The 21,779-nt window shown below is 49.1% G+C and overlaps 1 protein-coding gene across 6 annotated transcripts in view; it reads right to left on the bottom strand.

Annotated features, from left to right (window-relative positions):
• Positions 1–296: 296 nt before the first annotated feature.
• ERO1B (endoplasmic reticulum oxidoreductase 1 beta) overlaps positions 297–21,779 on the bottom strand; it is a 49,061-nt gene continuing 27,578 nt past the window's right edge. For 5 of the 6 annotated variants that reach the window (XM_027770836.1, XM_027770835.1, XM_027770837.1 and 2 more), the window contains 11 exons: positions 18,536–18,674; positions 18,378–18,424; positions 15,705–15,716; positions 12,750–12,776; positions 11,119–11,211; positions 10,749–10,995; positions 9,809–9,878; positions 6,515–6,601; positions 5,506–5,639; positions 3,264–3,320; positions 297–627 (listed from right to left, as the gene is read on the bottom strand). In XM_027770836.1, coding sequence (XP_027626637.1) covers positions 612–627; positions 3,264–3,320; positions 5,506–5,639; positions 6,515–6,601; positions 9,809–9,878; positions 10,749–10,995; positions 11,119–11,211; positions 12,750–12,776; positions 15,705–15,716; positions 18,378–18,424; positions 18,536–18,674 — 929 coding nt within the window. In that variant the 3' untranslated portion in view covers positions 297–611. The remainder of the gene's footprint in view (positions 628–3,263; positions 3,321–5,505; positions 5,640–6,514; positions 6,602–9,808; positions 9,879–10,748; positions 10,996–11,118; positions 11,212–12,749; positions 12,777–15,704; positions 15,717–18,377; positions 18,425–18,535; positions 18,675–21,779) is intronic. The other variant, XM_027770838.1, reaches the window with a different exon arrangement.

The following is a 21,779-nucleotide window of genomic DNA, read 5'->3' as shown; positions in this document are numbered from 1 at the left end:
GACCGCACCTACCTGCTGGTGCTGCCATGGAAACGGGACACACATGATGCCCGTGAAGCTCTCCAGGCAGGGCCAAACCCTCCTTTCGAAAGAAGCAGGAGCGGGACCAGCAGGTGGCGTGGTGGTTAAGGAACTGGACTCCCACGTGGCTGAGCATGGTTTGAGTCCTGGATCTGGCAGCTTTCTCTCTCTCCCTCTCTCTCTGTGTGTCTCTCTCGTGCACAAGCCCTGTAGCAAACTAAAATAATAATAATAATAATGATAAAATAAATAATAGTTCTTTTAAAAAACGGAAATAAGAGACAGAAAGACTGCAGAAACGTACTTTAATTCACATTTTCTAGAGTCTGGTGGGTACAACGGCAAATTATCTGGAATTCTGTTCAAAATTGAAGCTGCACTTATTGATGTTACTTAAAATAAAAGCACAGAGAGACTTGTGTGTTTTTACCGGATACCTTCCACGGTACCATGCACCTGTGTATTTTGGTGACTAGCTATGGCTCTGCAGGTGCTTCAGTTTCGAGCTGCTGAGAAGTCTACTGTGAGCTGTTCCCAAATGTCCAGCTGAAGGCAATGCTGCAGGTGAAGATCAGCATGGCTGTCCCTTGTTATGTACAGTGGCACCTAGGCAGAGTTGGAGACATGGCACAGAGGTTCACATACAGACACCGGCGACAGGCAGGAGCAGCGCTCAGGTTCAACGTCAGAGCGCTGGGACCGCCTAGAGCTGTTCTCGCCAGTGCACCTCATCTCAGGGCACGTCACCTGCCCTAACAGGCTGTTTGTCTAACACCTACGGATGCCACTGAGAACCCATGCCGCAGAACAAAGGCACGTTTTGATTTTCTCCATCTGCCGTGTCACCAGCTAGTACGATCGTGTCTGTCACGTTATCTAGTGCGGGACACTTACGGTACATGACGGGGGAGACAGATGCCCAGAGGTGTCCCTGCACGCACTTCCACAAGGCAGAGAGAACTCTAGCGCTCCTCCCCATCAAAGCAGCGAGGGCTGGAAAGGCAGTTTGTGTCACAAAGACCACGAACTGTCACCAGGCTCTCGAAACAGACTCCTCGTCTACGCAGTCATCTAAGAAACACACGCACACACGTGCACACGCAAGGCCCCCCAGTCTAATTTATGGTAAGGTGAAGTTGATCCAATTTCAGCTCAAGAATACTTCATTTGTTTATTTTCTTAGAAGTGAAAAAATTAATTAAAACCTGGAGTCAGGGGCCAGCAGGTGGCGTGGTGGTAAAGGTGCTGGACTCCCACACGGCCGACGGCGGTTCAAGTCCAGACCCGGTGACCTGAAAACCGTGCCGGGCACAGTGCATGTGTGCCCAGAATCCTAGGGGGAGTGGAGGAGGGGCTGCAGTGTGGCCCTCCCTCCTGGAGGGTGACTTCTCACTTTCCCTCTCTCTTGAGCGCCTACGCCCTATGGCAAAAAGCTAAAAAACAAAAGAGCAGATAAAAGGAAATACAATTATTTTTAAAAGTTAAAGAAAAACCTGGAGTGAAATGTTTCGCCATAACTAGACCTACCTTTCGTCTCCTACATCATGCTCTAAAGGAAGGAGCAATGAATCGAGTGGCCAAGGGTTTTTCTTCAGTAAACAGCTTAAACAGAGTCTTGACCTAACAGAGGAACGCTGAAGTAACCCTACCAAAACATTCTGAAAATACAGAAGTGCAGAATGTTCACATTTTCTTAAACGCCGAACGAACACTAGGAGCCATGGCTACTGGTTTACTAGCGAGACTCTCAGACAGCTTGCCTTAGGCCCCCAACTCGACCATTCAGTACCCTGAAAAGAAGACAGCAAAGGAGCGAGAGCGCCCAGCCCAGCCGGCCTGTGTTCAACCTAACAAAACCACCGCACCCCACGCTCACAGAGGTTAGAAACTAGGTGAGAAAATAAAGCCCAGCGAGACCTCGCTCCCCAGCCACGTCTAAGAGATGGATAGATATTTTTAAAAGGGGTGAGTGAGCCAGCTAAACATGATTTAAAATACACCACTGAATCATCAACGAACACATTTCAGACTTTGGCAGTCTAAGATATGGTTTAAGAGCACTTATACACTGACTCAGAAGAGACTGGACAGACTCCATCCTGTACCGTATTACTCCTACACAGAGGGCACCTTCCAAACCAATCACATTGTATCTACCGGTCCTTTGAAGACAGTCAAGATTTCTAATATTGTTTAAAGATTTTAAGTTTTAGAAGATGACAGCTTTAGGCTTGGTCATCTTTTGGTTGGAGCTATAAAGTCCCACTTACGAACAGCAAAGTGTACCGAAAAGAAGGGGGGTAGCGGAGGGGGCAGGGCCTCCCTCACCTGGTGAACGCCCTGCTGGAGAAAGTCACCGTGAGAGCCAGACCCCGCACAGGTTCGTGTCCTTTAGGAAGACGTACTTACAGATAGCAAATGTTGCGAATGTAACACCTGTAACCACTGCTGCAAGTGCATAGAACCCTGTTCGCTTTTTATCAAGAAGGATTCTGTTAAGTATTTATGTAAGTTTTTCCCTTAAAGTAACTGAAAATTTCCCAAATTAGAGTAGAGTCAAAGCAATGCCATGTGAAGAGAGGGTGGTGGTAGGTTCCGAGTAAAGAGACGCCCTCGAGCCAGGCCAGGCTGGGGGCTGGCGGCCGGGACAGCCCCATCCACCTTCGGCAGAGCAGGTCGTCAGACGGGAGCGCGACAGCATCTGAACAGCCTCGAAAATCCTGAGAACCAGCAACACGAACGTTCAAGTCCTGGGGTCTCTAAGGAACCTGTGTGACAGTCACCGAGAGGGGCCTTCGGCACGCTGACAGGCTAGGATGTGCAGATCACGGAAACGCCTGGTCCCTGACACCGGCTGCAAGCCACACTTGTTCCCTACTTCTCCTTTCGCTAAAAGCTGGACCGTGTCACTGGGATGAAATCCTGTAACTCTGACCACGGGAAATAAAGGGGTAGCAACAACCGATTCTAAACAAACAGAATGGCAGAGTATTCCACAGGCGGAGACACACAAAATTAAACAATTAGTATAACTTACATTTTTTTAAAAAGTAGATACTTTATAAATATCTCTAATTGGTAATCTATTAAGAATCATAAATATTCAAGTGAGCATTTGAATTTTCTTTTAAGAGTTCAGAATTCTTGAAGTCCTAGAAGATCAGTTTCTGCTGAATGTCCAAGACTAAAAAGGTGTCCCCGTCATGTTATGTCCCAGTTCGACATGTAAGAGCCTTCATTACCTACTGTGTTGTAGTAAGACTTTAAAGTTCTGTAGCTCTCTTATACTGGTAGACAGCCTAGAGGAGGAGAAACCGTGGGTTAGTGCAGAGAAGACTTGCGTTTCCAACGACCAACCTAGTTACACGGGCTGAACTCTGAAAGCAAGCGTGAAGTAACCGCGGCGCAGCAGTGAACACAGGAGCTGCTGTCTCCAGGTGGACATGCCGCTATCCACACCGACTGGCAGAACGTGGGCACTCCGGCTCTCTGGTCTTGGTTTAGAAGGAGCAGAGAGAGCCCAGGCTTCCACCCTCCACAGACACTGGATCGCTGATGGGAAGCGCGACGTGGCTGGTTCACAGTAAGGACTCCCGAGGGCCAGCCCCATAGCACAGTGGTTACAAGCTGTGCACGGGAACCCAGACTCCACACAGCCAACTGTGGTTCGAATCCTGGCCCTGACACCTTGGAAAACTCGCAGGGCACATGTGCACGCATGCTGAACCCTGACGACACGGAGAAATGAAAAGGCCTGTGGCACAAAGAGGCCCCACTGAGGGTGCGTTCTCTCGGGCACACACACCCTGCAATTAAAATGAAAGACACTGTCCTCATCTTGCTTGGTCTTCTAAGTCCAGTTAGCCCCTTCCAAATACCCAAAAAAAACAACCGCGTGAGCTCGACTACCGTTGGTACAACACAGGCTTGACACAGAAGCTGGCGCTCGGGAGCTGGAACGCGCAGCGCGAGCCCCTCCCTGCGCTGCCCACCTGAAAACGAGCAGTCCCGTCCACCCAGTGTGGCCTGCCCGCATCCGAGCCCAATGCGGGGCAGGTCAGCTCACTGTGACCTCACGGCTGAGGAAGACGGGCTCAGACGCAGCCGTCTGGCCAGGGTCACCCAGTGTAGCAGACGAGTCCTAACCGAGAAAGTGAGGTCACCCGCATTTACGGAGGATGGCTGCGAGCTCCGGGACAGCGCCTGCGCTCCAGGGCTGCCCAGGGCAGGGAAGGCTTCCAGGACGCAGACCCTTACTCAGGGCTGGCGCTAGAGAGCAGTAAAAGCGAACAGGCTCTGCACAGAGAACCTCAGCTAAAAAGCAGCATTTGTGGGCTACAATCTGGGGCAGCTCCAGGGAATTTTGATGAAATTAATTTTTTTCTTTTCTCAATTTGATTCTTTTAGACTTAAAATGTCTAAATCTCAAAAATCTTTTTCATTTCATTTTAAATAATTAAAGCTTCTTTCCTTTTCTCCTGATCCTACACACCCAGTAAGTAGCTAGACTGAATTTTTCAGAAAATACAATTAACAATGGACATTTTATGTCTAGTACGAGTTTGAATTGCAACCTAGATATTTATCTTTTCATCTTTAAATGCCAGAGACCAATGGCTGAAATCTTTGCTACTCAGAAAAGAAAAATGACTCTTAGCTTCAGAAAAAAAAAAAAAGAAGACAAAGGTTTGATCTCTTTTTAACACCTTTTTTTTTTACCTGCCAGAGGGCACACATGCTCACACACTCAAAGCACTTCTCAAGCCCAGCAGCTGGCCACAGGACCCAACCCCCAGTGACCGCCTAGCGGCCGGCCCTCCCCACCTTTCCGACCAAGCTTTAGCTCTCCTCTTCCTCCTACCGTGTCGGTCTGGTTTCTTGTTTTTGTTTGTTTATTTTGTTTTTCATATTGAGAGAGCAGTGCACTTGCCAGAGAGAGAAAGAACCCCCCAGTGGGCACTGGGGTGTGGTCACGCCACAATCTCTTCCCGCCATTTCTCCTCCCCATCGGGGTTTTGGGAACACACATGTGCCTGGCTTTTTTTTTTTTTAAGCCACTGGGGCCAGGGGGCCAGGGCTTACCCATAGCACAATGGGGCTGGCCACTCCTGATACTACTGTACTTAGGTTATAGCCGCTGAAAAAGAGTATTAGGAGAAGGTTTTCTCTACAACTGAAGAGGCAAGCTAAGAAATACTAGCAACTCAAAATGACGAGTGGTGGGAAAGCCACGACGTGTTTCTATGTAAAGATATGTCATGACTCTCCAGTGGCCCAGTATTAACGTTCCCTATGACCTGAGAAAACTGATCGGTCAGCACTAAGGCCGCTCCAAGTGAAGGAGAGGCAGGTACGAGAAAATAATTTTATCTTCTGTCTAGTCAACAAGCCAAACTAAGTCAGCGCTACATCAGCAGAGATGGTCTTTGAAGTTTGCTGAAACCCAAAGTAGAGACCCGTCTTCTCGGGGAGAATGGATCTTACCTTCCAAAAGCATTTAAGAGGGCAACTATCTCCTGCCGCGTGAGCTGGAAGCCTTTAGAAGGGCTGTTCTCAGGGAGCTTCTGGATTTCCTTTTCAGAGAACAGAATCTTCAGGGCAGTTCCTAAACCCTGAGTCTAAAGAAATACCGGTAAGATCACGAGTTTATGTGGTAACAACCTCTGTAAAGAGTTAAAGAAACACTTAGCCAGCTCAGTCAGGGAATTCCCATGACTGAGCTTTTCAACAAAACGTGAAACTGCAGAGGCCCCTTTGGCCCTCCTCCCAGGCTGCTGGGTGAGGACTGGCCTCCGCTGTTCAGGACACCTGCGCGGTTGGCGTCCGGACACCGCACTGCTCCAGAGTACGGGCACACCGTTAGCCTCGGAGTTCCCACATGAAGATTTAGGTTTGATTTCCGAACTTGAAAGCATTTTTATGGCTCCTAACAACTCGAAATTCAGACATCAGTACAGTTATAACTACGCCTAATAATTTCTCAGCAGCAGCACTAGGGAAGAAGAAAAACCGGATGTCAGGGAGCTTCTGTTGAACACTGCCGGCTGTAAGCAGGAAGAGACTGCGAATACTAAGCAGCCCTTTCAGTGCCGAGTACACGGGGATGGGACTGCCCGCCAGGTTCCTATTTTGTATGTAGGTGGTTTCTTTTCATTATTGAAACAAATTCAAAATCCAACACCTAATAATTGAGTCTTTTAATATTTTCACCAATAATATGTCTATAAAATGCTCTCTTAATAATCACCACCCTGAGAAATGAGTCTGAGATTGGGCCAGTAGAGACGCAGATGCGATAAAGCTACAATCACCACAGAACATGGAGCCTGTCCACACACGGCACACGCGGCATTATTATTACAGAAAACCTACACTTTGGATCACCTACTTTTAAACTCTGAGTCAATGAACGAGAATATTCAAACAAATTTTAAGCTCTTTGGTGGCAAAATGGAAGGTTAATAACAGTTTCAAAAGAGAAGATGATACACACCTGCAATTTCCCCCACAATCTGCATTTGTCACATCCAACACAGTCCATTATACGGGAGATATTCTTGAAATGCAAACGGAACTCCTCCTAGCGTGCAGAAAATATTTTCAGTCAAATTAGACTTTTTAAATTAAACTGTATTTGGCTGACCTAGACAAAAGTTTTTAAGTTTATTAATGAATGAATTGCTTTTCAGAAATGAATATAAAAAAGTTGAATTTTCATAGTACGGACATTAAGGAAGGCTATGTAATTCCTTCCGCATATTAATCCAACAAACTTTCTATTGAGGGGCTGCCTTCGGCAAAACACCAGACTACAGGGAACACAGGTAAGTGACAAGTGGCCTTGACTTCGAAGGGACTCTGCTCTGATGGCGAAAGCATACACTAGAACTCGCGTGTGTCAGTCCAGCTAGACCCAGCTCTGATGACCCGCTCTGTGGGCAATGCTGAAGAACCCCCCCAGGAGCTGCTGCACAGACGCGCTCCCTGTCAGGCCTGCCGCGGTGCCGCCCTCAGCCGCGTCCACACCAGAGCACCCGCGTCTGCCCGCATGAGCGCTTGCTGGCCTCAGCCCCCACGAGCAGCGCTGCTGTGGCCGGCCTCCTTCCCATAGGACCTGGTGGCCTTTTGGGCAAGCTGGCTTCTCCTGGGACGCTCCTCCCAGGGCACATGGCTGCCCCTGGAGTGCCTCAGGCTGCCGGACACGGGTGGCATGCGAGCCCTCTGGCCGCGAAGGCCTTTGCTGCTGCCTTCCTGGCCTTTGGAGCCTTTCTCTGGCTTCGTCTGTGGGAAGGGCAGGAACTTCCATCTTGGCCTTCGGGGCCACGGTGTTGAGCAGCACTTCTAAGGAGCTTCGTGCTGCGTCCTGCACCTGCGCACAGCCAAGGAAGAGGTGCTACTGATGTCTCGTCTGCCTTTGGTATTTCCGCCGACCCTGGACGACGACCCCCTTGGGGGTCACTGCTCAGCACACGCTGCTAGTCACGGGCTCAGCCAGAGCCACAGCCCATGCAGGTGCAGTACCTCACGGCCCACACTGGCTAAGGCAGGCTGCAGAGTGGCCTCTGGGCCCATAGTTCCCCATGGAGGGGCCTCTGCCTGCGACCGCCTGTGTGCGGCCCGTCCCTCTCTGTCTCGTCTCTCTTTATCTGAGGATGACGCTGGGTACGGGAGTTTCCTCACCAGTTTTACGGGGCAAACACAGAGAATAAAGGTCACCACGGTGAATGGCGTGAAGCTGGTGGTGAGCAGTCTGAGCACCCCACTGCCACAAGCCCTTGTCTACTGCCCTGCGGACCGAGAGGACCCATGCCTTGGCCAACGAGGACGGATGTGGGACACGCCAGCGCCTGTGCTCGCCACTCCCGGCATCCCTGCTCTCTGGAGCAGACGCAGAATGGCTCTATGCTCTCCTCTATGTGCCCTTGGAAAGAGCCGATGAACTTCCTAGTACCGCGCAGCTGAGTCACGGCTATGGGCCAGCCCCACAGCCTGCTGGTCAAGGGGAGCTGGATCCCACATGGCAGATCACAGTTCAAATCCTGGCTCTGGAGGCTTGAAGGGCATGGTGTGCACCTGTGTGTGCGTGTTCAATCCTGCCAGGATGGAGGAACGGAGAAGAAGGGATGGCAGTGTGCACACACCCCACTGGGGAGCTCTCTCCCTCCCTCCCTTCCTGCCTCTCTCTCTGCCTCTCTCTCGCTCTCTCTCTCTGCGTCTCTGACAAGTGCACACACCCTCTGGTAACTAAAAAAAATAAGAGAAGGGCTTCGATACCTGGGACCATACTCAGTCCCGTCTTCCTGTTCTACAAAAATGTACGTAATGGGAGATGCCCTATTGCACGCAGTTCTTACAAAGATCAAAAATAAAATATTTGTGTAAAAACTTAGAAGAGAGAAAGCATTATAAAAACAAATTAACACCGTATTAAATACCATAAAAGCAATTTACCTCTAAAACAACTATGAAACAACCCTCTAGCACTAAATTATATTGTGGCTAAATTATTTATTTCATTTTAGAAATACCAAGAAACTCTTGTCGATGGAGAACCAGTGATTATTCATAGTCCCGGAGTATATGTACCTCTGAGACATACGGGGGCCAAAGTTTCAGAACCCGGAATTCCACTGTCTCAGAAAGTCAGCACATACACTACACAGTCTCAAACACCCACCCGAGTGCGAGGCAACCCTGCAATCAAGAACAGCGGTTTCTGTGGCAAAATGTAAGAGTAGGCACACAGAGCGGAATTCTAAAAGCAAAAATGATCAATACCCTTACATTAGATCGAGTCGCATTTTGCCAGCCAATGGGAGACAATGGCGCAGCTGCTAAGCTTTCTGGGCCCCAGAATCGCACAAGGCGGTGCGGGGCTATGCTAGAGCACTCAGCAGTTGGTGTCCAGTGCTGGGTGAACACTCGTGGGTACGATTTGTCACTAATGTCACCAAATATAACCAAAGAAGTAGCATGTGGTAGTGTTCCTAAATATGTCTTCTGTTGATGTCACAGGTTAACAGTTACGCTTCACCTTTTATGTTAGTCCAAAAGGACAGATTAAGAAAAATGGAAATTAGGGAAGTGCGAATCTTCTTTTTGTGCCATGGTGGCCTTTCAGCACGGCTCTCCCGGCCTCCAAAGCCTTGGCTCGGGCTCCAGCTTTGGGAGGCACAGGAGCTTCCTGCCGCGCTTTCAGAGTGAAGTCTCATCTGGTGAAAAGCTCTTGAAGGACCTCGGGCAGCTTCCCTCCGGCCTCACTCCAGACCAGTGGGAGAAACACTATTCGACCTCTCATTTGCTCTCGAGCTAGAGAAAAAAAGCAGCCCGAGACGGTGACCTGGTTCCAGGCCATTCAGGTCACTGTCAGCACTACCTACACTGCACCTGTCAGGGAATCCCACCTTAGGTTTACTACGGATGAGTCGTTTTTCACAGAACAATTTACTGTGCGCAGAGTTCGTGACACCGTGAGGGAGAGCAAAGTCACAATACACACTGATAGAAACCGAGACAACTTTCTCTCAAAGTACTTCCTTTCTGAAAGACTAAATGTCTGATGGTGCCGCGCTTACTGGGCAGAGTAATGACTGAGGACTCGCCAAACAGCTGGTCAAACGAGAGAGAGGAAGTGAGAAGCAGGTACGGGGAGGGCGTTCGCGCCACCTGCTCACGGCGTGACCCCATCAGACCAACCTCGGCCAAGGGAGAGTGGGGAAGCACAAAGTTCAGACTGACAGGGTAACACCAGACCGCCAACTCTACCCCCCGAGTGAGAACTGTTTACCTTTAATGATTTGGCCCCCTTTTTGTCACCTGCAAACATGGACTTCTCGTCGAAGTGCATGGGGAAGGACCTGATGAAATGACAGGAGAACAGTCACAGGTGAGACTCCGAGGGCTTCACGTGGGAGCTGATGGCATGTCCCGCCCTTACACAGCCTGGATCCAGAAAGCCACGATGTGCTTTTCTATGCGAGCGTGTGTCATGACTTTCCCAACCACCCGGGAGGTCCAGAGAGCCACGATGTGCTTTTCTATGCAAACGTGTGTCATGACTTTCCCAACCACCCGGGAGGTGACAGCCAGCCCCCAGATAAGCCATAACAGAAGACTATAACATAAGACGTAGACGGCTTTAAATGTCCATAAGGCTATAAGACGTTTTAAAATAACCACACAATAATCCTAAAAATTAAAACAATCTTTGTGGAAAATGTGCAAGCCTCTCAGTATTCTTTAAAATTTTTAAACATAACTTCCTGTAACCAGTTCCCAGTCTGAGTTTCCTCCACGCTCATCTTAACAACCAGAGAGTCTGAGTTTTAGAGATCAAGCACTTCTACTAAAAGGCTGCATTCCAGAAGGTCCAGTTAGCGCTCCTGCATGGCTCCACTGAATGCTCACACACTTACTGCTTTGAACAGTAACCAGAGAGCACAAAGTCGTAGAAAGAACATGAGAGTGCCATTAAGCTTTGATGCTACGTGAAATTTAAACTTATTTTAAAATATCACCAATTCTCACATGTGGAAGTGCCCAGAGCTCATACCGTGCAGCCAGCATCGTGAGCGACATTTCTGTCAGTAAATCCCACTGTTCCACTGTCCGTTTTCCTCCTCGGCTCTGACCCCCTCGTCTGACTCTCGGAGTCAGTCTCTGCTGCCCGTCATGTGCTACTTCATCTGAATATAAAGGCAAGGATTCAGATCAGGACAGGTTCTTACTTTGTATCTCGGAAGATATCCAGTAAGAGGCTTTTTGTGTCAGCATCTTCTTCTACATTTCCTGTGTAAAGATCAACAATTGAGCGCTCAAAATACGGGGCCACCTTTGACAAAGCGCGGAGCTCAATCAAGTATAAAAAGTACAGGTTCTTCAGCCTCCTTGGGCCTTCCCCCTTGGTTTCCACAGGGTCGAATCGGCGTCGAAATTCTTTGACATTAGGTCCCCAACTAGGTTTGCCCCAGGTTTCTAAGGAGAAAGAGAAATACATTACATCCTTTAGACAAAGGGATTGTTTTGCTCCAGAGACTCTGCATTTCCCCCAATAACCACACACTAGTAGGCACAATCTCCACTTAAAAGCCTGGTTACCTTCCAGAAGGTAATTTGCACACAGGTGTAGATTGATACTAGCATGCAGTCCCGACATAAGCTTGTAGAAGACTCTCTTCTCCAGACACAAACCTATTCAGGAAGATATTAAAAAAGAAATCAGGAACTTCTAGATAACAGATATAGTGAGTCAAGGAGACCCAGCACACAGGCTTATTTCTAAAGATTCAAAGAAATTAAAAATCGATCAAGAAATACAAAAACAGTTACAGTTCCCCCTCCTCATCTACAAAGGGTAATGTTCTGAGATTCCCGCCCCCATCCCGTACCCACCAGATGCCCGACCACAGAAATGCTGGCTATCGTATGTGATGGTTTTCCCTATATACACTCTGCCTTCATGGCAGAGTGAGCTTATAAATTAGGCACAGTCGAGACCAGCCACCGTCGGAGTCTGCTCCAGCGGCGCTAACGGGTCATTTATGAAGGACAGGGTCCATCTGGCTCACAGTTCTGGGGCATCAGGCCAGCCCCTGGAGCTACACCACCACATGGGCAGCAGAGGCAGGGTGCCAGGCCTCTCCCTCTCATGACAACCCACTCTCGCAGAGGTCGGCCTTCTCAGGAGAGCCAGCACTCACTCTGTCTCATGAGCTGGTATTCATCCACGCCGGGGGGCTACAGCTGTCAGGACCAAACAGCCCAAAACGGTCTCACCACCTCCCGGGGCCACTTCATCGGGGACTAACTTCCCAGACCCAAACATGACCCTCTCGGGTACAAACCACTCCTAGAACCTTAGCAACAATGACTAACAACACAGCTATGGAGTACTCCAAGCACCCTGACTCTTGCACTTGAGTCATTAGTAAGTAAAATATGGATTCCTTGGACATAAGTCTGACATTGTGACAGTCTCTGATATCAGAAACAGCTCCCAAGTGACGCTGGGCAGGACGCTGGTGTGGACATGCTGGACACAGGGAGGGTCAGGTCCTGCCCAGGACAGAGCAGGATGGTGCGAGATCTCGTCACAGTGGTCAAAGTGCCACAGAATGGAAAACCATGTACTCTTTATTTCCAGAATTTTCCATTCAGTATTTTAGGACCCCAGGTGGCCACAAATGGCTGAACCATGGAAAGCAAGACTGAGAAGGAATATTACGGATCAGGACTCTCTCCCTAGAAGACAAAACGAGTCTGCTTCTGAATGGCGTTAGCTGGCTGCGCTGGGGGACACCAGGCGAGACGAAGGCTGGCTCTGGGCAGCCCACGACTGCAGATGAAGCCGGGGCTCCTGTCACCCAGCGCGGGCCTCTACGGGCAGGCAGGCCAGTGCGGTGGCAGAGCTCCTGCTCCACCTTAACAGCACCTGTCGCTCCGCATCCCCTCCCTATGCTCTTTCTTTCGCTACTTCACAACTAGAAAGGAATTATTTAACCCTGTATTCCACATGTAAGTAGCAAAAACTCAGAAAATAAACATCAAGGAATTTCAACTGATCAGAATGTAGTTGACGGTGGTTCGAGTCCTGGACATAGGGACTTAAAACTCATATGAACATGGGAGTCCAGCGACATAGCCATTATGCCAACTGCTGGTCCCAAAAAATACTATAATTACTTTTTAGAACAAAATCAATACATTTAAAACATAGACATTAAGTTTACCTTCAAGCCATGTATAGAACGATTCTCCTAAGAGACAGGGAGAAAGAGACGTTAAAATGTTTTAGATGGTCATTTATAAACCAGATAAATGCAGTCTGTAAAATATTTGTTTGACAGATTAAAGAATTAGCAAACTACCACGTGGGCTCAGCCGTGGCAGCACAGCAGTGCGCTGCTCTGCAATGCTGGAAGCCATGTGCCAAATGGGGGTTCGGTTCCTGGGTCAGCCTATTCATGATGAGTGCACACATGTCTGCACCAGGCCGGCTGGGACAGGCTGTAGGGGCACCGCAGAATGAGACCCTCTTCCATGTGCTTGTTTCTCTCTCTGGGGCCAGCAGGTGGCGTGGTGGCTGAGATATGAGACTCCCGCATGGCCAGCCATGGTTTGAGTGCCAGACCTGATGGCTTGCTTTCTCACTTTTCCTCTCCCACTCCATCTCTTGTCTCTCTCTGGTAAGCACATGTGCCCTATATAAAATTAAAATAATAATAATAAAAAATAAGTAATTCTTTAAAAAATTATCTCAGGAAACATACATACACACCATGCCGTGTAAGTCTTACTCACTGAAGATCTAAACGTCCCAGACACGGAGGCAGGTTAACAACCTTAAATTCGCTTTTGGTAACAACCATAGTACTTTTGTAAAATTCCAGAAAATACTGAATTAGAATAATCAAACTACTCAGTCAGTCCGTGGCCTGACAGTTAAGGAGCTCGATCCCACATGGCCAACTGTGTCATCTGAACCCCAGACCCAAGAGCATGGACAATGCACCGGGCGCAAGAACCTGCGGCCCAAGGCCAAAGGGAAGGACCAGTGGGAGAGAGAGGGCTGCAGCGGCCCGTCCCCACGCTGGGGGTTCTTCCTCGCTTTCTCTTTCTCTCTGTCAAGCACAAATGCCATTGGGAAATAGAAATAATAATAATAAAAAGGTTTACTAAACCATTAATTCTTCCATTTTTCCTAAGCCAGTAAAGCTAAATGTGTCTCCTCGATTATTAATGACTTCTCACTTTCAGGGATGATTTAAAGATCTCTTATTCTAAGTCATTCTTCAGAAAAGTTAACAGAAAACAGAAGGGCTTGCCTTAACCATGTACTAATACCCCAGGCTGGAGAGATATGGGCTAGAGAATACGAAATGCTAGTTAAGAGAAAAGGCTCACGACACCTACTATGTAGAACGGCGACTGCCATTAGTGACAGTGTACTAAGCTGTCGGAGATTGCTGAGGAGTGGACTTTTCCACAAGAGGAGAGGGTGTGAGGGATGCATGTGTGCTAACTGGCTCCACTCAGCCGCTTACAGGGTGCTCGTATTTCAACACACTCAACACAGCAAATACATGTCACCTTCGTTCCGTTCAGTTAAAAAACAAACTATTCCTAGACAATACTGCTCTCGGGGGAGGAAAAAAGCAGTCAGTGAGGACCGGAACTGTCAGCCTGCCTCCTTGGTCACCTGCCCTTGGAAAGAACCACAAAACGCCCAACACACAGATGAGCTGAGTGGCGAGGGGTAACTGGACGCAGGGAACTGACCACAGAAGGCGTTTGCACTCTGCAGAACACCACGGACAGCTGTCCAGAGACTCACTCACTCAACAGACCCAGGGCCATTTGCCCCCCCACACACACACTCATCCAACACCTCCGCAGCCTCGCAGTCCTCCACACTGCCTTCTGGCTCTCCCTGCCGGCCGCACCCAGGTTCCTGCTGCTCGCTCCAACCAGCACACACCAGCCAACGCGGCGGGCCTGAACATGCATTCAAACCGCATCTCCACGCCACCTCCCCTTAAGCTCTCCCAGACCACCTGTTGAGATCACGGTGTCTCACCTCCACCGACTGCCTGCATCACTGTTGTTCTCACACGTGCGCACCTGTCCCGCCCCGTGTACTCCCTGTCTGGGTGCTGCCCACTGCAGTGCTCTTGAGTACAAGTCACTAATAGAAACCGTTATTCTGGCTGCCGGGGGGCCTTGTGACTGATACTCATTCAGTAACCTGAGAGACCACTGCTGACAAATTCCCTACTTTTCGGGTTAAGTGTTATGCTGACACTGAGGTTATTGATACATTTCAAAGTAAATGAGGAAGCAGAGAGGTCACAAGACACATGACCTGTAAAGTGACCTGGATCTCCGCATCTTTACAATACACTCGCCTAGATTATAACAATTAGGAACAGCAACCTTGGCGTGTGAAGCCGGTTGCTTTACTAAACATTTAGGTTAAATGGTCTTTTTACCGTCTTCTTTCTTGTACTGCCAGAGGGTGTGCACTCACCAAGGCGGGAGAGGACAGGCATCCCTGACAGCGTGTGACAGCCACGACCCTCCTCCCTCCCACTTCCCATCCTGGCGGGGTGTGGGGCACACACGCACACCCGTGCAGCGTGCTTGAAGCTGCTGCGGTCAGGTTCTGAACTGCGGTCAGCTGTCACATGGTCTGTCTCCCTGCACACAGGGCTTAGACCGCACTGTGGGGCCAGCCCCGCCTGCACCGTTCTCCTAGCGTAGTTCTTGTTTAATTTGCTGCAGGGTGTATTGGTACTCGCCAGAGAGAGAGACACAGTGAGAAAACACGGTAAGAGAGAGCACCTCCAGGAGTGACCTTCACAGGCCCTTCTCCATTTTCCTCCTAGGGTTTTAGACATGTATGCACACACACCTGGTGTGTTTCTTAAGCTGCAGGGTCTGGGACTCAAACCACATAGTTGGCCACGTGGAATCCAGCCACCTACCATGTCACCTGGCTGGCCCCAACATAGGTTAATTTTATGGTATATAAAAAAAATTCTCAATTTTTTTGGGTCACCTTTCTCTGATAGTTATTTTCTGAAAAAGTAGGATAAACATTTTATTTTAAATTAGAGGAAAAGTACATTTTGATCACTAAAAACTTATCTTCTACACTTGAAGCAAACACAAGAGTTTCAACTCACCATCATCTTCACCTAGAAGAGAAAATAAGAGACTCAGAAAATGTGTTACACAGTTTGGATTCCAACCCTATCCATTTCAATATGGACTTAAACTTAGTGCTTGTTAAACTCTAACTGTGGTCAGTATATAGACATCTTGCAAATGAAACTTAATAAAAACGTAGACTAGGGATGACTCCGAGGCAAAGCAGTGAAGCCCTGCTCCAGAGCAGCTGGGTCCCACAGTGACCACAGTCTGAATCCGCGGCCTGGTCAGCCGGAAACGCAGAGGGCATGTGTGCATGCACCCACGCCCGGTGGGCTGGAGGCAGCAGTCACAGAGTGAGCCTGCAGAGGGCGTCCTTCTCTCTCCCTGCTCCTCTCTCAAGAGCCACATGCAAATGATCTACCACAAATAAAAAAGCATCCATCTTTCAAAGGAACACAGGCCAAAGATGAGATCGCCATGTTTTACACAGTAATATCAGAAGTTTTTGCAATAGGGCATGTGCACTCGCCAGAGAGATAGAAACAGTGAGAGAGTGGGTGAGAAATCACCCAGTGGGGGATGGCCACCCTAGAATCCCTTCTCTGTTCTCCTCCTGGGCTCTTGGGCACACATGCACAAACAACCAGTGTGTTTCAAGCCACCAGGTCTGGGACTTGAACTGTGGTCGGCCATGTGGGAGTCCAGCAACATAGCCACTACTCCATCTGCTGCCCCCATCATGTTCTATGTAGTAGTTCCCCTTCCTCATCTTTCTAAGTTTCATTTCTCTAGTGTACCGTGACATGAAGTGTTTCTCAAGACCTGATGGCGTTCCTAAGTGAACGATTCTATCTAGGTTTTGAAAGACAGTGCCCAGAGAAAAGGTCAGAGTGGGGGTCCAGCTACAGAACAGGAAGTACGGAAAGAGGAGGCGCGCTCCCTTTGTACTCTACGGAACGTCTACGGTGCTTCCACGTCTGTAAACTGTCGTGAGGATGAAACGTTTAGGTCGAAAACAGGAAAGTTACCAGGTAAAAGAAATAAAAGGTAAGAAGCCAGCTGTGCCCTTCATGATCCCACCCTCGTCCCCAGGGAGTGTCGGAATGAAGGTGGAGAAGAAGAAACTTGACACCCCATGATGAGGAAGCATCTGACGGCAGTCCACCCCCCGGTCCTCCCAACCCCACGTGGTTCTCGGGGCTAGCGCGGTGCAGGAGCTGAGGGTCTATGAGGGGCTGGGTCCCCTGTGGCCGACAGAGGCCTGCTTGGGCTGCTGGCTGGAAAAGAAAGCTGGGCGTGTGTATGCACACCCAGGTCCTGGTGGGACAGGGAATTGGGGGAAAAGGACTGAGTAGTGACCATGCCCCAGTGGGGGCGCTTTCTCCTCCCCCACTCCTGTGAGTACACACACCCTCTAGCAATAAAAAAAAAAAGGTAAGGGAACCAGCAGTTAGCGTAATGGCTATGTCACTGGACTCCCACGTAGTCGACCGCGGTTCGGGTCCCGGACCCAGTGGCTTAAAACTCACGCCGGGCGCATGTGCGTGCGTGCCCAAGATCCCGAGAGGAGAATGGAGGAGAAGGGATTGCGGCGTGACCATCCCCCCTGGGGGGTGATTTCTCGCTTTCTGTCTCTCTGTCTCTCTCTGTCTGTTTGGTGAGCGCCCTACAGCAAAAAACCTCTCCAAAAAAAAAAAAAAAAAAGGTTATACCACATACGTAGGTCAGCCATGTATCTTACTTGACAGAAGGGTTAAAGTACAATGACAAGAGTAACTTACATCCTTCAGTCTTTAAATTGACATACTAAAATAGAATTTAAAATTCAGCTCCAGAACCAGCAGTTGGCATAATGGCTATGTCATTGGACTCCCACGTAGTCGACCACAGCTTGATCCCAGACCCGGTGGCTTAAACTCATGCCAGGCACGTGTGCGTGCGTGCCCAAGATCCCGAGAGGAGAAGGGAGGAGAAGGGACTGCGACATGGCCTTCCCCTTTGGGGGTGATTTCTCGCTTTCTGTCTCTCTGTCTCTTTCTGGCAAGCACACACCCTATAGCAAAAATCCTTCAAAAAAAAAAAAAATCGGCTCCACGCTTTTCTATAACAATGACAACAGTATCTTATATCGCTTCAATCTTTAACTTGACATACTAAAATAGAATTAAAATTTCAGCTCCACGCTTTTCTATGCTTGACAGCCACATGGCTGCTGGCTCCTTCCCTGGGCAACCATCCCAGAGGCGGGTGGACAGCGCCCACGGTTCCCAATCTCCTCTCCACCTTCCTCCTCCACGCGCAGCACAGTGGTCAGTGCTGCACGGGGGTCAGCACAGCCCAGGGATCAGGGCCCACATGGGGGGCACCAGGAGCTTCGCGAGCACTGGGCGTCAGCTGAGAGCAGCGAGACCAGAAGCTGTGTGTCAGGAGGCCCTCGGGAGCCGGGGAAGCACTGTTCTGGCCACTGGCTCCTAAACTCACCACGTCCTGGAGCAGCTAGAGAGTGGGGAGTCCTCACCCCAGGATCTAACTTAATTAGAATGGGACCTTGCTCAGGCGTTCAGAGTTTGGGGAGTTCCCCAGAAGACCTCTGACACTCCTGGGGAACTGATTTTACAGGGAGCTCCCTGGCACACAGCAGGCACTCAGTATGACAGTAATGAAGCACGGGAGGACAGCTCGAGATAGAACTGTGAGAAACCCACCTCGGCTGGGTGCCAGGGGATTCAAAGGGCGATAGACAGATCGAGGCCTGAAAAAGAAGCACAAACCCAAACGTGAGGTGTTCAACTTGTATCTCTAATTTTATTTCAAGAAACAAATACCCGCTGCCCCACACCCTGGCCAGCGCCCTGCCCGTTACTTGAAACAGTTCTCTTCGTAGATGCTGTTCCACACCCGCCACGCGGACGTGCCCTTGTAGCCCGTGTAGCGCTCGGGGGTCAGCAGCCGGGCACGTTTCAGCAGCAGGTCCACATACTGAGCAGCTGGAGACCTCTCGTCTGGACGAGAAAACGATGCATGAAACACGTGCCATGCCATGCTCCTGAAACAGCACAGCACAGCACAGCAAGCAGGGCTGCCTGAGGTTAGAGAGACGTGGCATTTCTCAAGTAACCTCAGCTGAAAGGGCACTCGCTCTCGCGCTCTCGTGACAGGGCTCAGCCCAACCCGGGAGTTGCGATCACCTGGACAGACTGCTTCAGAGAGGGAGAGACAGCCCCTTCCCTCCGGCTACTCAGCACTCTGTCCCAGTGGGACAGCCTCACCTTCTCAGAGGCTTCACCTGAAGTGTTACCAACCTGGGACTGAAGCTGCACCAATAGCTTACATGACTTCTTCCTTCCTTACACTCGTCTGAGCACACACTTGAAAACATATTATTAGTACATAGAGGGGACTTCAAAAACTTTGTGGGAAAATAGAAGGGACCAGCAGTTAGCGTAATGGCTATGTCACTGGACTCCCATGTAGTCGACCGCAGTTCGAGTCCCGGACCCAGTGGCCTAAACTCACACCAGGCACGTGTGTGTGCATGCCCAAGATCCTGAGAGGAGAATGGAGGAGAAGGGACTGCGGCATGGCCATCCCCGCTGGGGGCGATTTCTCGCTTTCTGTCTCTCTGTCTCTGTCTGTCTGGCGAGCGCACACACCCTTCTCTGTCCGTCGCGGGCCCACCCCCTAAAGAAAAAAAAAAAAAAAAAGAAAAGAAAAAAAAAACCCTCCCAAAAAAAAGAGAAAAAAAAACTTTGTGGGAAAATGGAATTAAAGTGTGAGTTTATTCTGGTGCAAAAAAATGAAATCCATACACCATTTTTTCATAATACACAATTCCCATGAACTGACTTAAAGGCTATTTGTGCTGCACTGCACTGTAATAAAAGCAGGGTTTCCCTGCTCCCCAGTCAGACTTACGAAGAAATGACTCTCAGAATCTCATTACTCAGTTATGCAGCACTGCAGTTTTTCTTAAAATAGATTATCACTGATTTATCCTTACCAACTGTTAACATGTAAGCATATGTATATATACGTGTATGTGCATATACACACACATACACACAGGGTTTTTTTATTTATTCATTCATTCATTTATTTCAATTTGACCAGAAAGAGAGAGAGAGAGCGAGCGTGCAAGCTGCCAGGTCCAGGACTTGAACCATAGTCAGCCACGTGGGAGTCCAGCACCCTAACCCCACAAGCCACTTGCCAGCCCCCACACAGGTTTTTAATATAGGTCACATGCACTTGCCGGAGAGACGGCGAGACAGAAGGTGAGAAATCACCCCCCAGGGGATGGCCACACCACAATCCCTTCTCCTCCAGTCTCCTCTCGGGATCGTGGGCACACATACGTGTCAGGCCTGAGTTTTAAACCGCCAGGTCTGGGACTTGAACTGCAGTTGACTACATGGGAGTCTGGCGACATAACCATTACGCCATCTGCTGGTCCCCCGAGTTGTTAAGGTATTAAAGTGCTTTTTCCCTCTCCAACTAATATTGAGTAAGCACAACTTTGAAAGCATTGTTCAAACACACGAAATTGAATAACCATCTCCACACTGGAGCCCAGATGAGGAAATCCGGGCGACATTCTAGTAGAGATTGCAGAGTCACACAGAAGATAAAGACCGGCCTCAACCCTGAGGCTCAAGTTCTGGTAGGAGAGGGAGTCTCACACTTCCACACCCAGAGAAAGGCTGTGGCAGCCACGCCTCACGAGTGTGACCATCACACACAAAAGGGCTCAAGTGCTGCACACGGGCCCAGACGCACGTGCCGGTGCCTGCACACTTACCACCTCTGGGTGGTGAGAGTGCACCAAGCGCACGTGGGCACCCCGCTTACGCACGCAGGCACCGTTTCCGTTCACCGCCCAACAATGCACTCTCCTGTCCGTGAGCAGGACTCATCGGGCATTCAGTGACCAGGTCGGGGCTCTCCCTAATCTCATGGGAAATGGCACCTGCACGCCTTTCCAGAGTTACCGGGCACTTCCGTGACGTAGAAAGATCATGAACTGGCCATGTTACTGAAGGGCAGCGTGGCACTCACAGATATGGGAACATGGCTTTGCAGCTGTGATGACACTGGCTCTATTCTAGCCATGGAATTATAATGAGGACTCGCTATACAAATTAGGGAACAAAAAAATTAATTAATAGCCAGGTAAAAACTGCCCAACTACAGATCAGATTCAGGAGTCAAAAAAAGTATGTCACGGGGCTGGCCAGTGGTGCAGTGGTTAAGGGTGCTGGAGTCCCCGGTGGCTGACCGTGATTCAAGTCCTGGGCCTGGCAGCTTCCTTTCTCACTTCTACCCCACCCCCGTCCTTCTATGGTCAAATTAAAATAAATAGATAAAGTTAAATAAAAAAATAATTCTTTTTAAAAATAGTATTTCATAATGAAAATTCAAGTTATTAAATTATTGAAAATATGTTTTTTTAAGTATGATTTTCAGTAAAAAGGCAACAGTCTTAAAATTCATTAATTTCTAAATGATACACTCTTAACTTCTGAGCTGTTTTTTTTTTTTAAAGAATTATTGATTTATTTATTTCCATTTGTTCTTGTTTTTTTTTCTTTATTTGATGAGAGAGAGACAGAGAGAGAGAGAGAAAGGGAAAGTGAGAAAGCAAGCCACCAGGTCCAGGACTTGAACCATGGTTGGCCATGTGGGAATCCAGCGCCCTTATCCACCACACCATCTGCTGGCCCCAACTTCTGAGCTGTTCTTGAATAAACTGATGTGCAAACTGATTCCCTTTCCAAGCCCTTGGAAGCAGCGTGAGCACCCGAGGTGCCAAAACACTTCGGAGCGCTGTCCCTCCGCGATTATGCACACCTGAGCCTCATGTCCTTCTCCACCCCAGGAACACCATGTACAAGGCAGAGGTAGGCAGAGGTGAGCAGAGGCCAGGGCATGGCACAAGCCCAGTGAGCACAAGTCCTCGGGAATATTCTCCTGTAGATGACAAATTCTGAGTCGCTGCAATTCTCTTCTATTAAGAGAAATGATGGCTCCTCTGTCCTGTTTTTGTGCCATTCTAGGGGACTCTCGGGAAAACAGCTGTAGGGGAGTCAAATTAAGAGTCTAATATCGAT

The sequence above is a fragment of the Tupaia chinensis genome, unplaced genomic scaffold (genome assembly GCF_000334495.1).
Source record: "Tupaia chinensis unplaced genomic scaffold, TupChi_1.0 Scaffold000161_1, whole genome shotgun sequence".
NCBI classification, from domain to species: Eukaryota; Metazoa; Chordata; class Mammalia; order Scandentia; family Tupaiidae; genus Tupaia; species Tupaia belangeri.
Note: the sequence above shows the minus strand (reverse complement) of the source record. Positions and strands in the feature narration are given on the sequence as shown.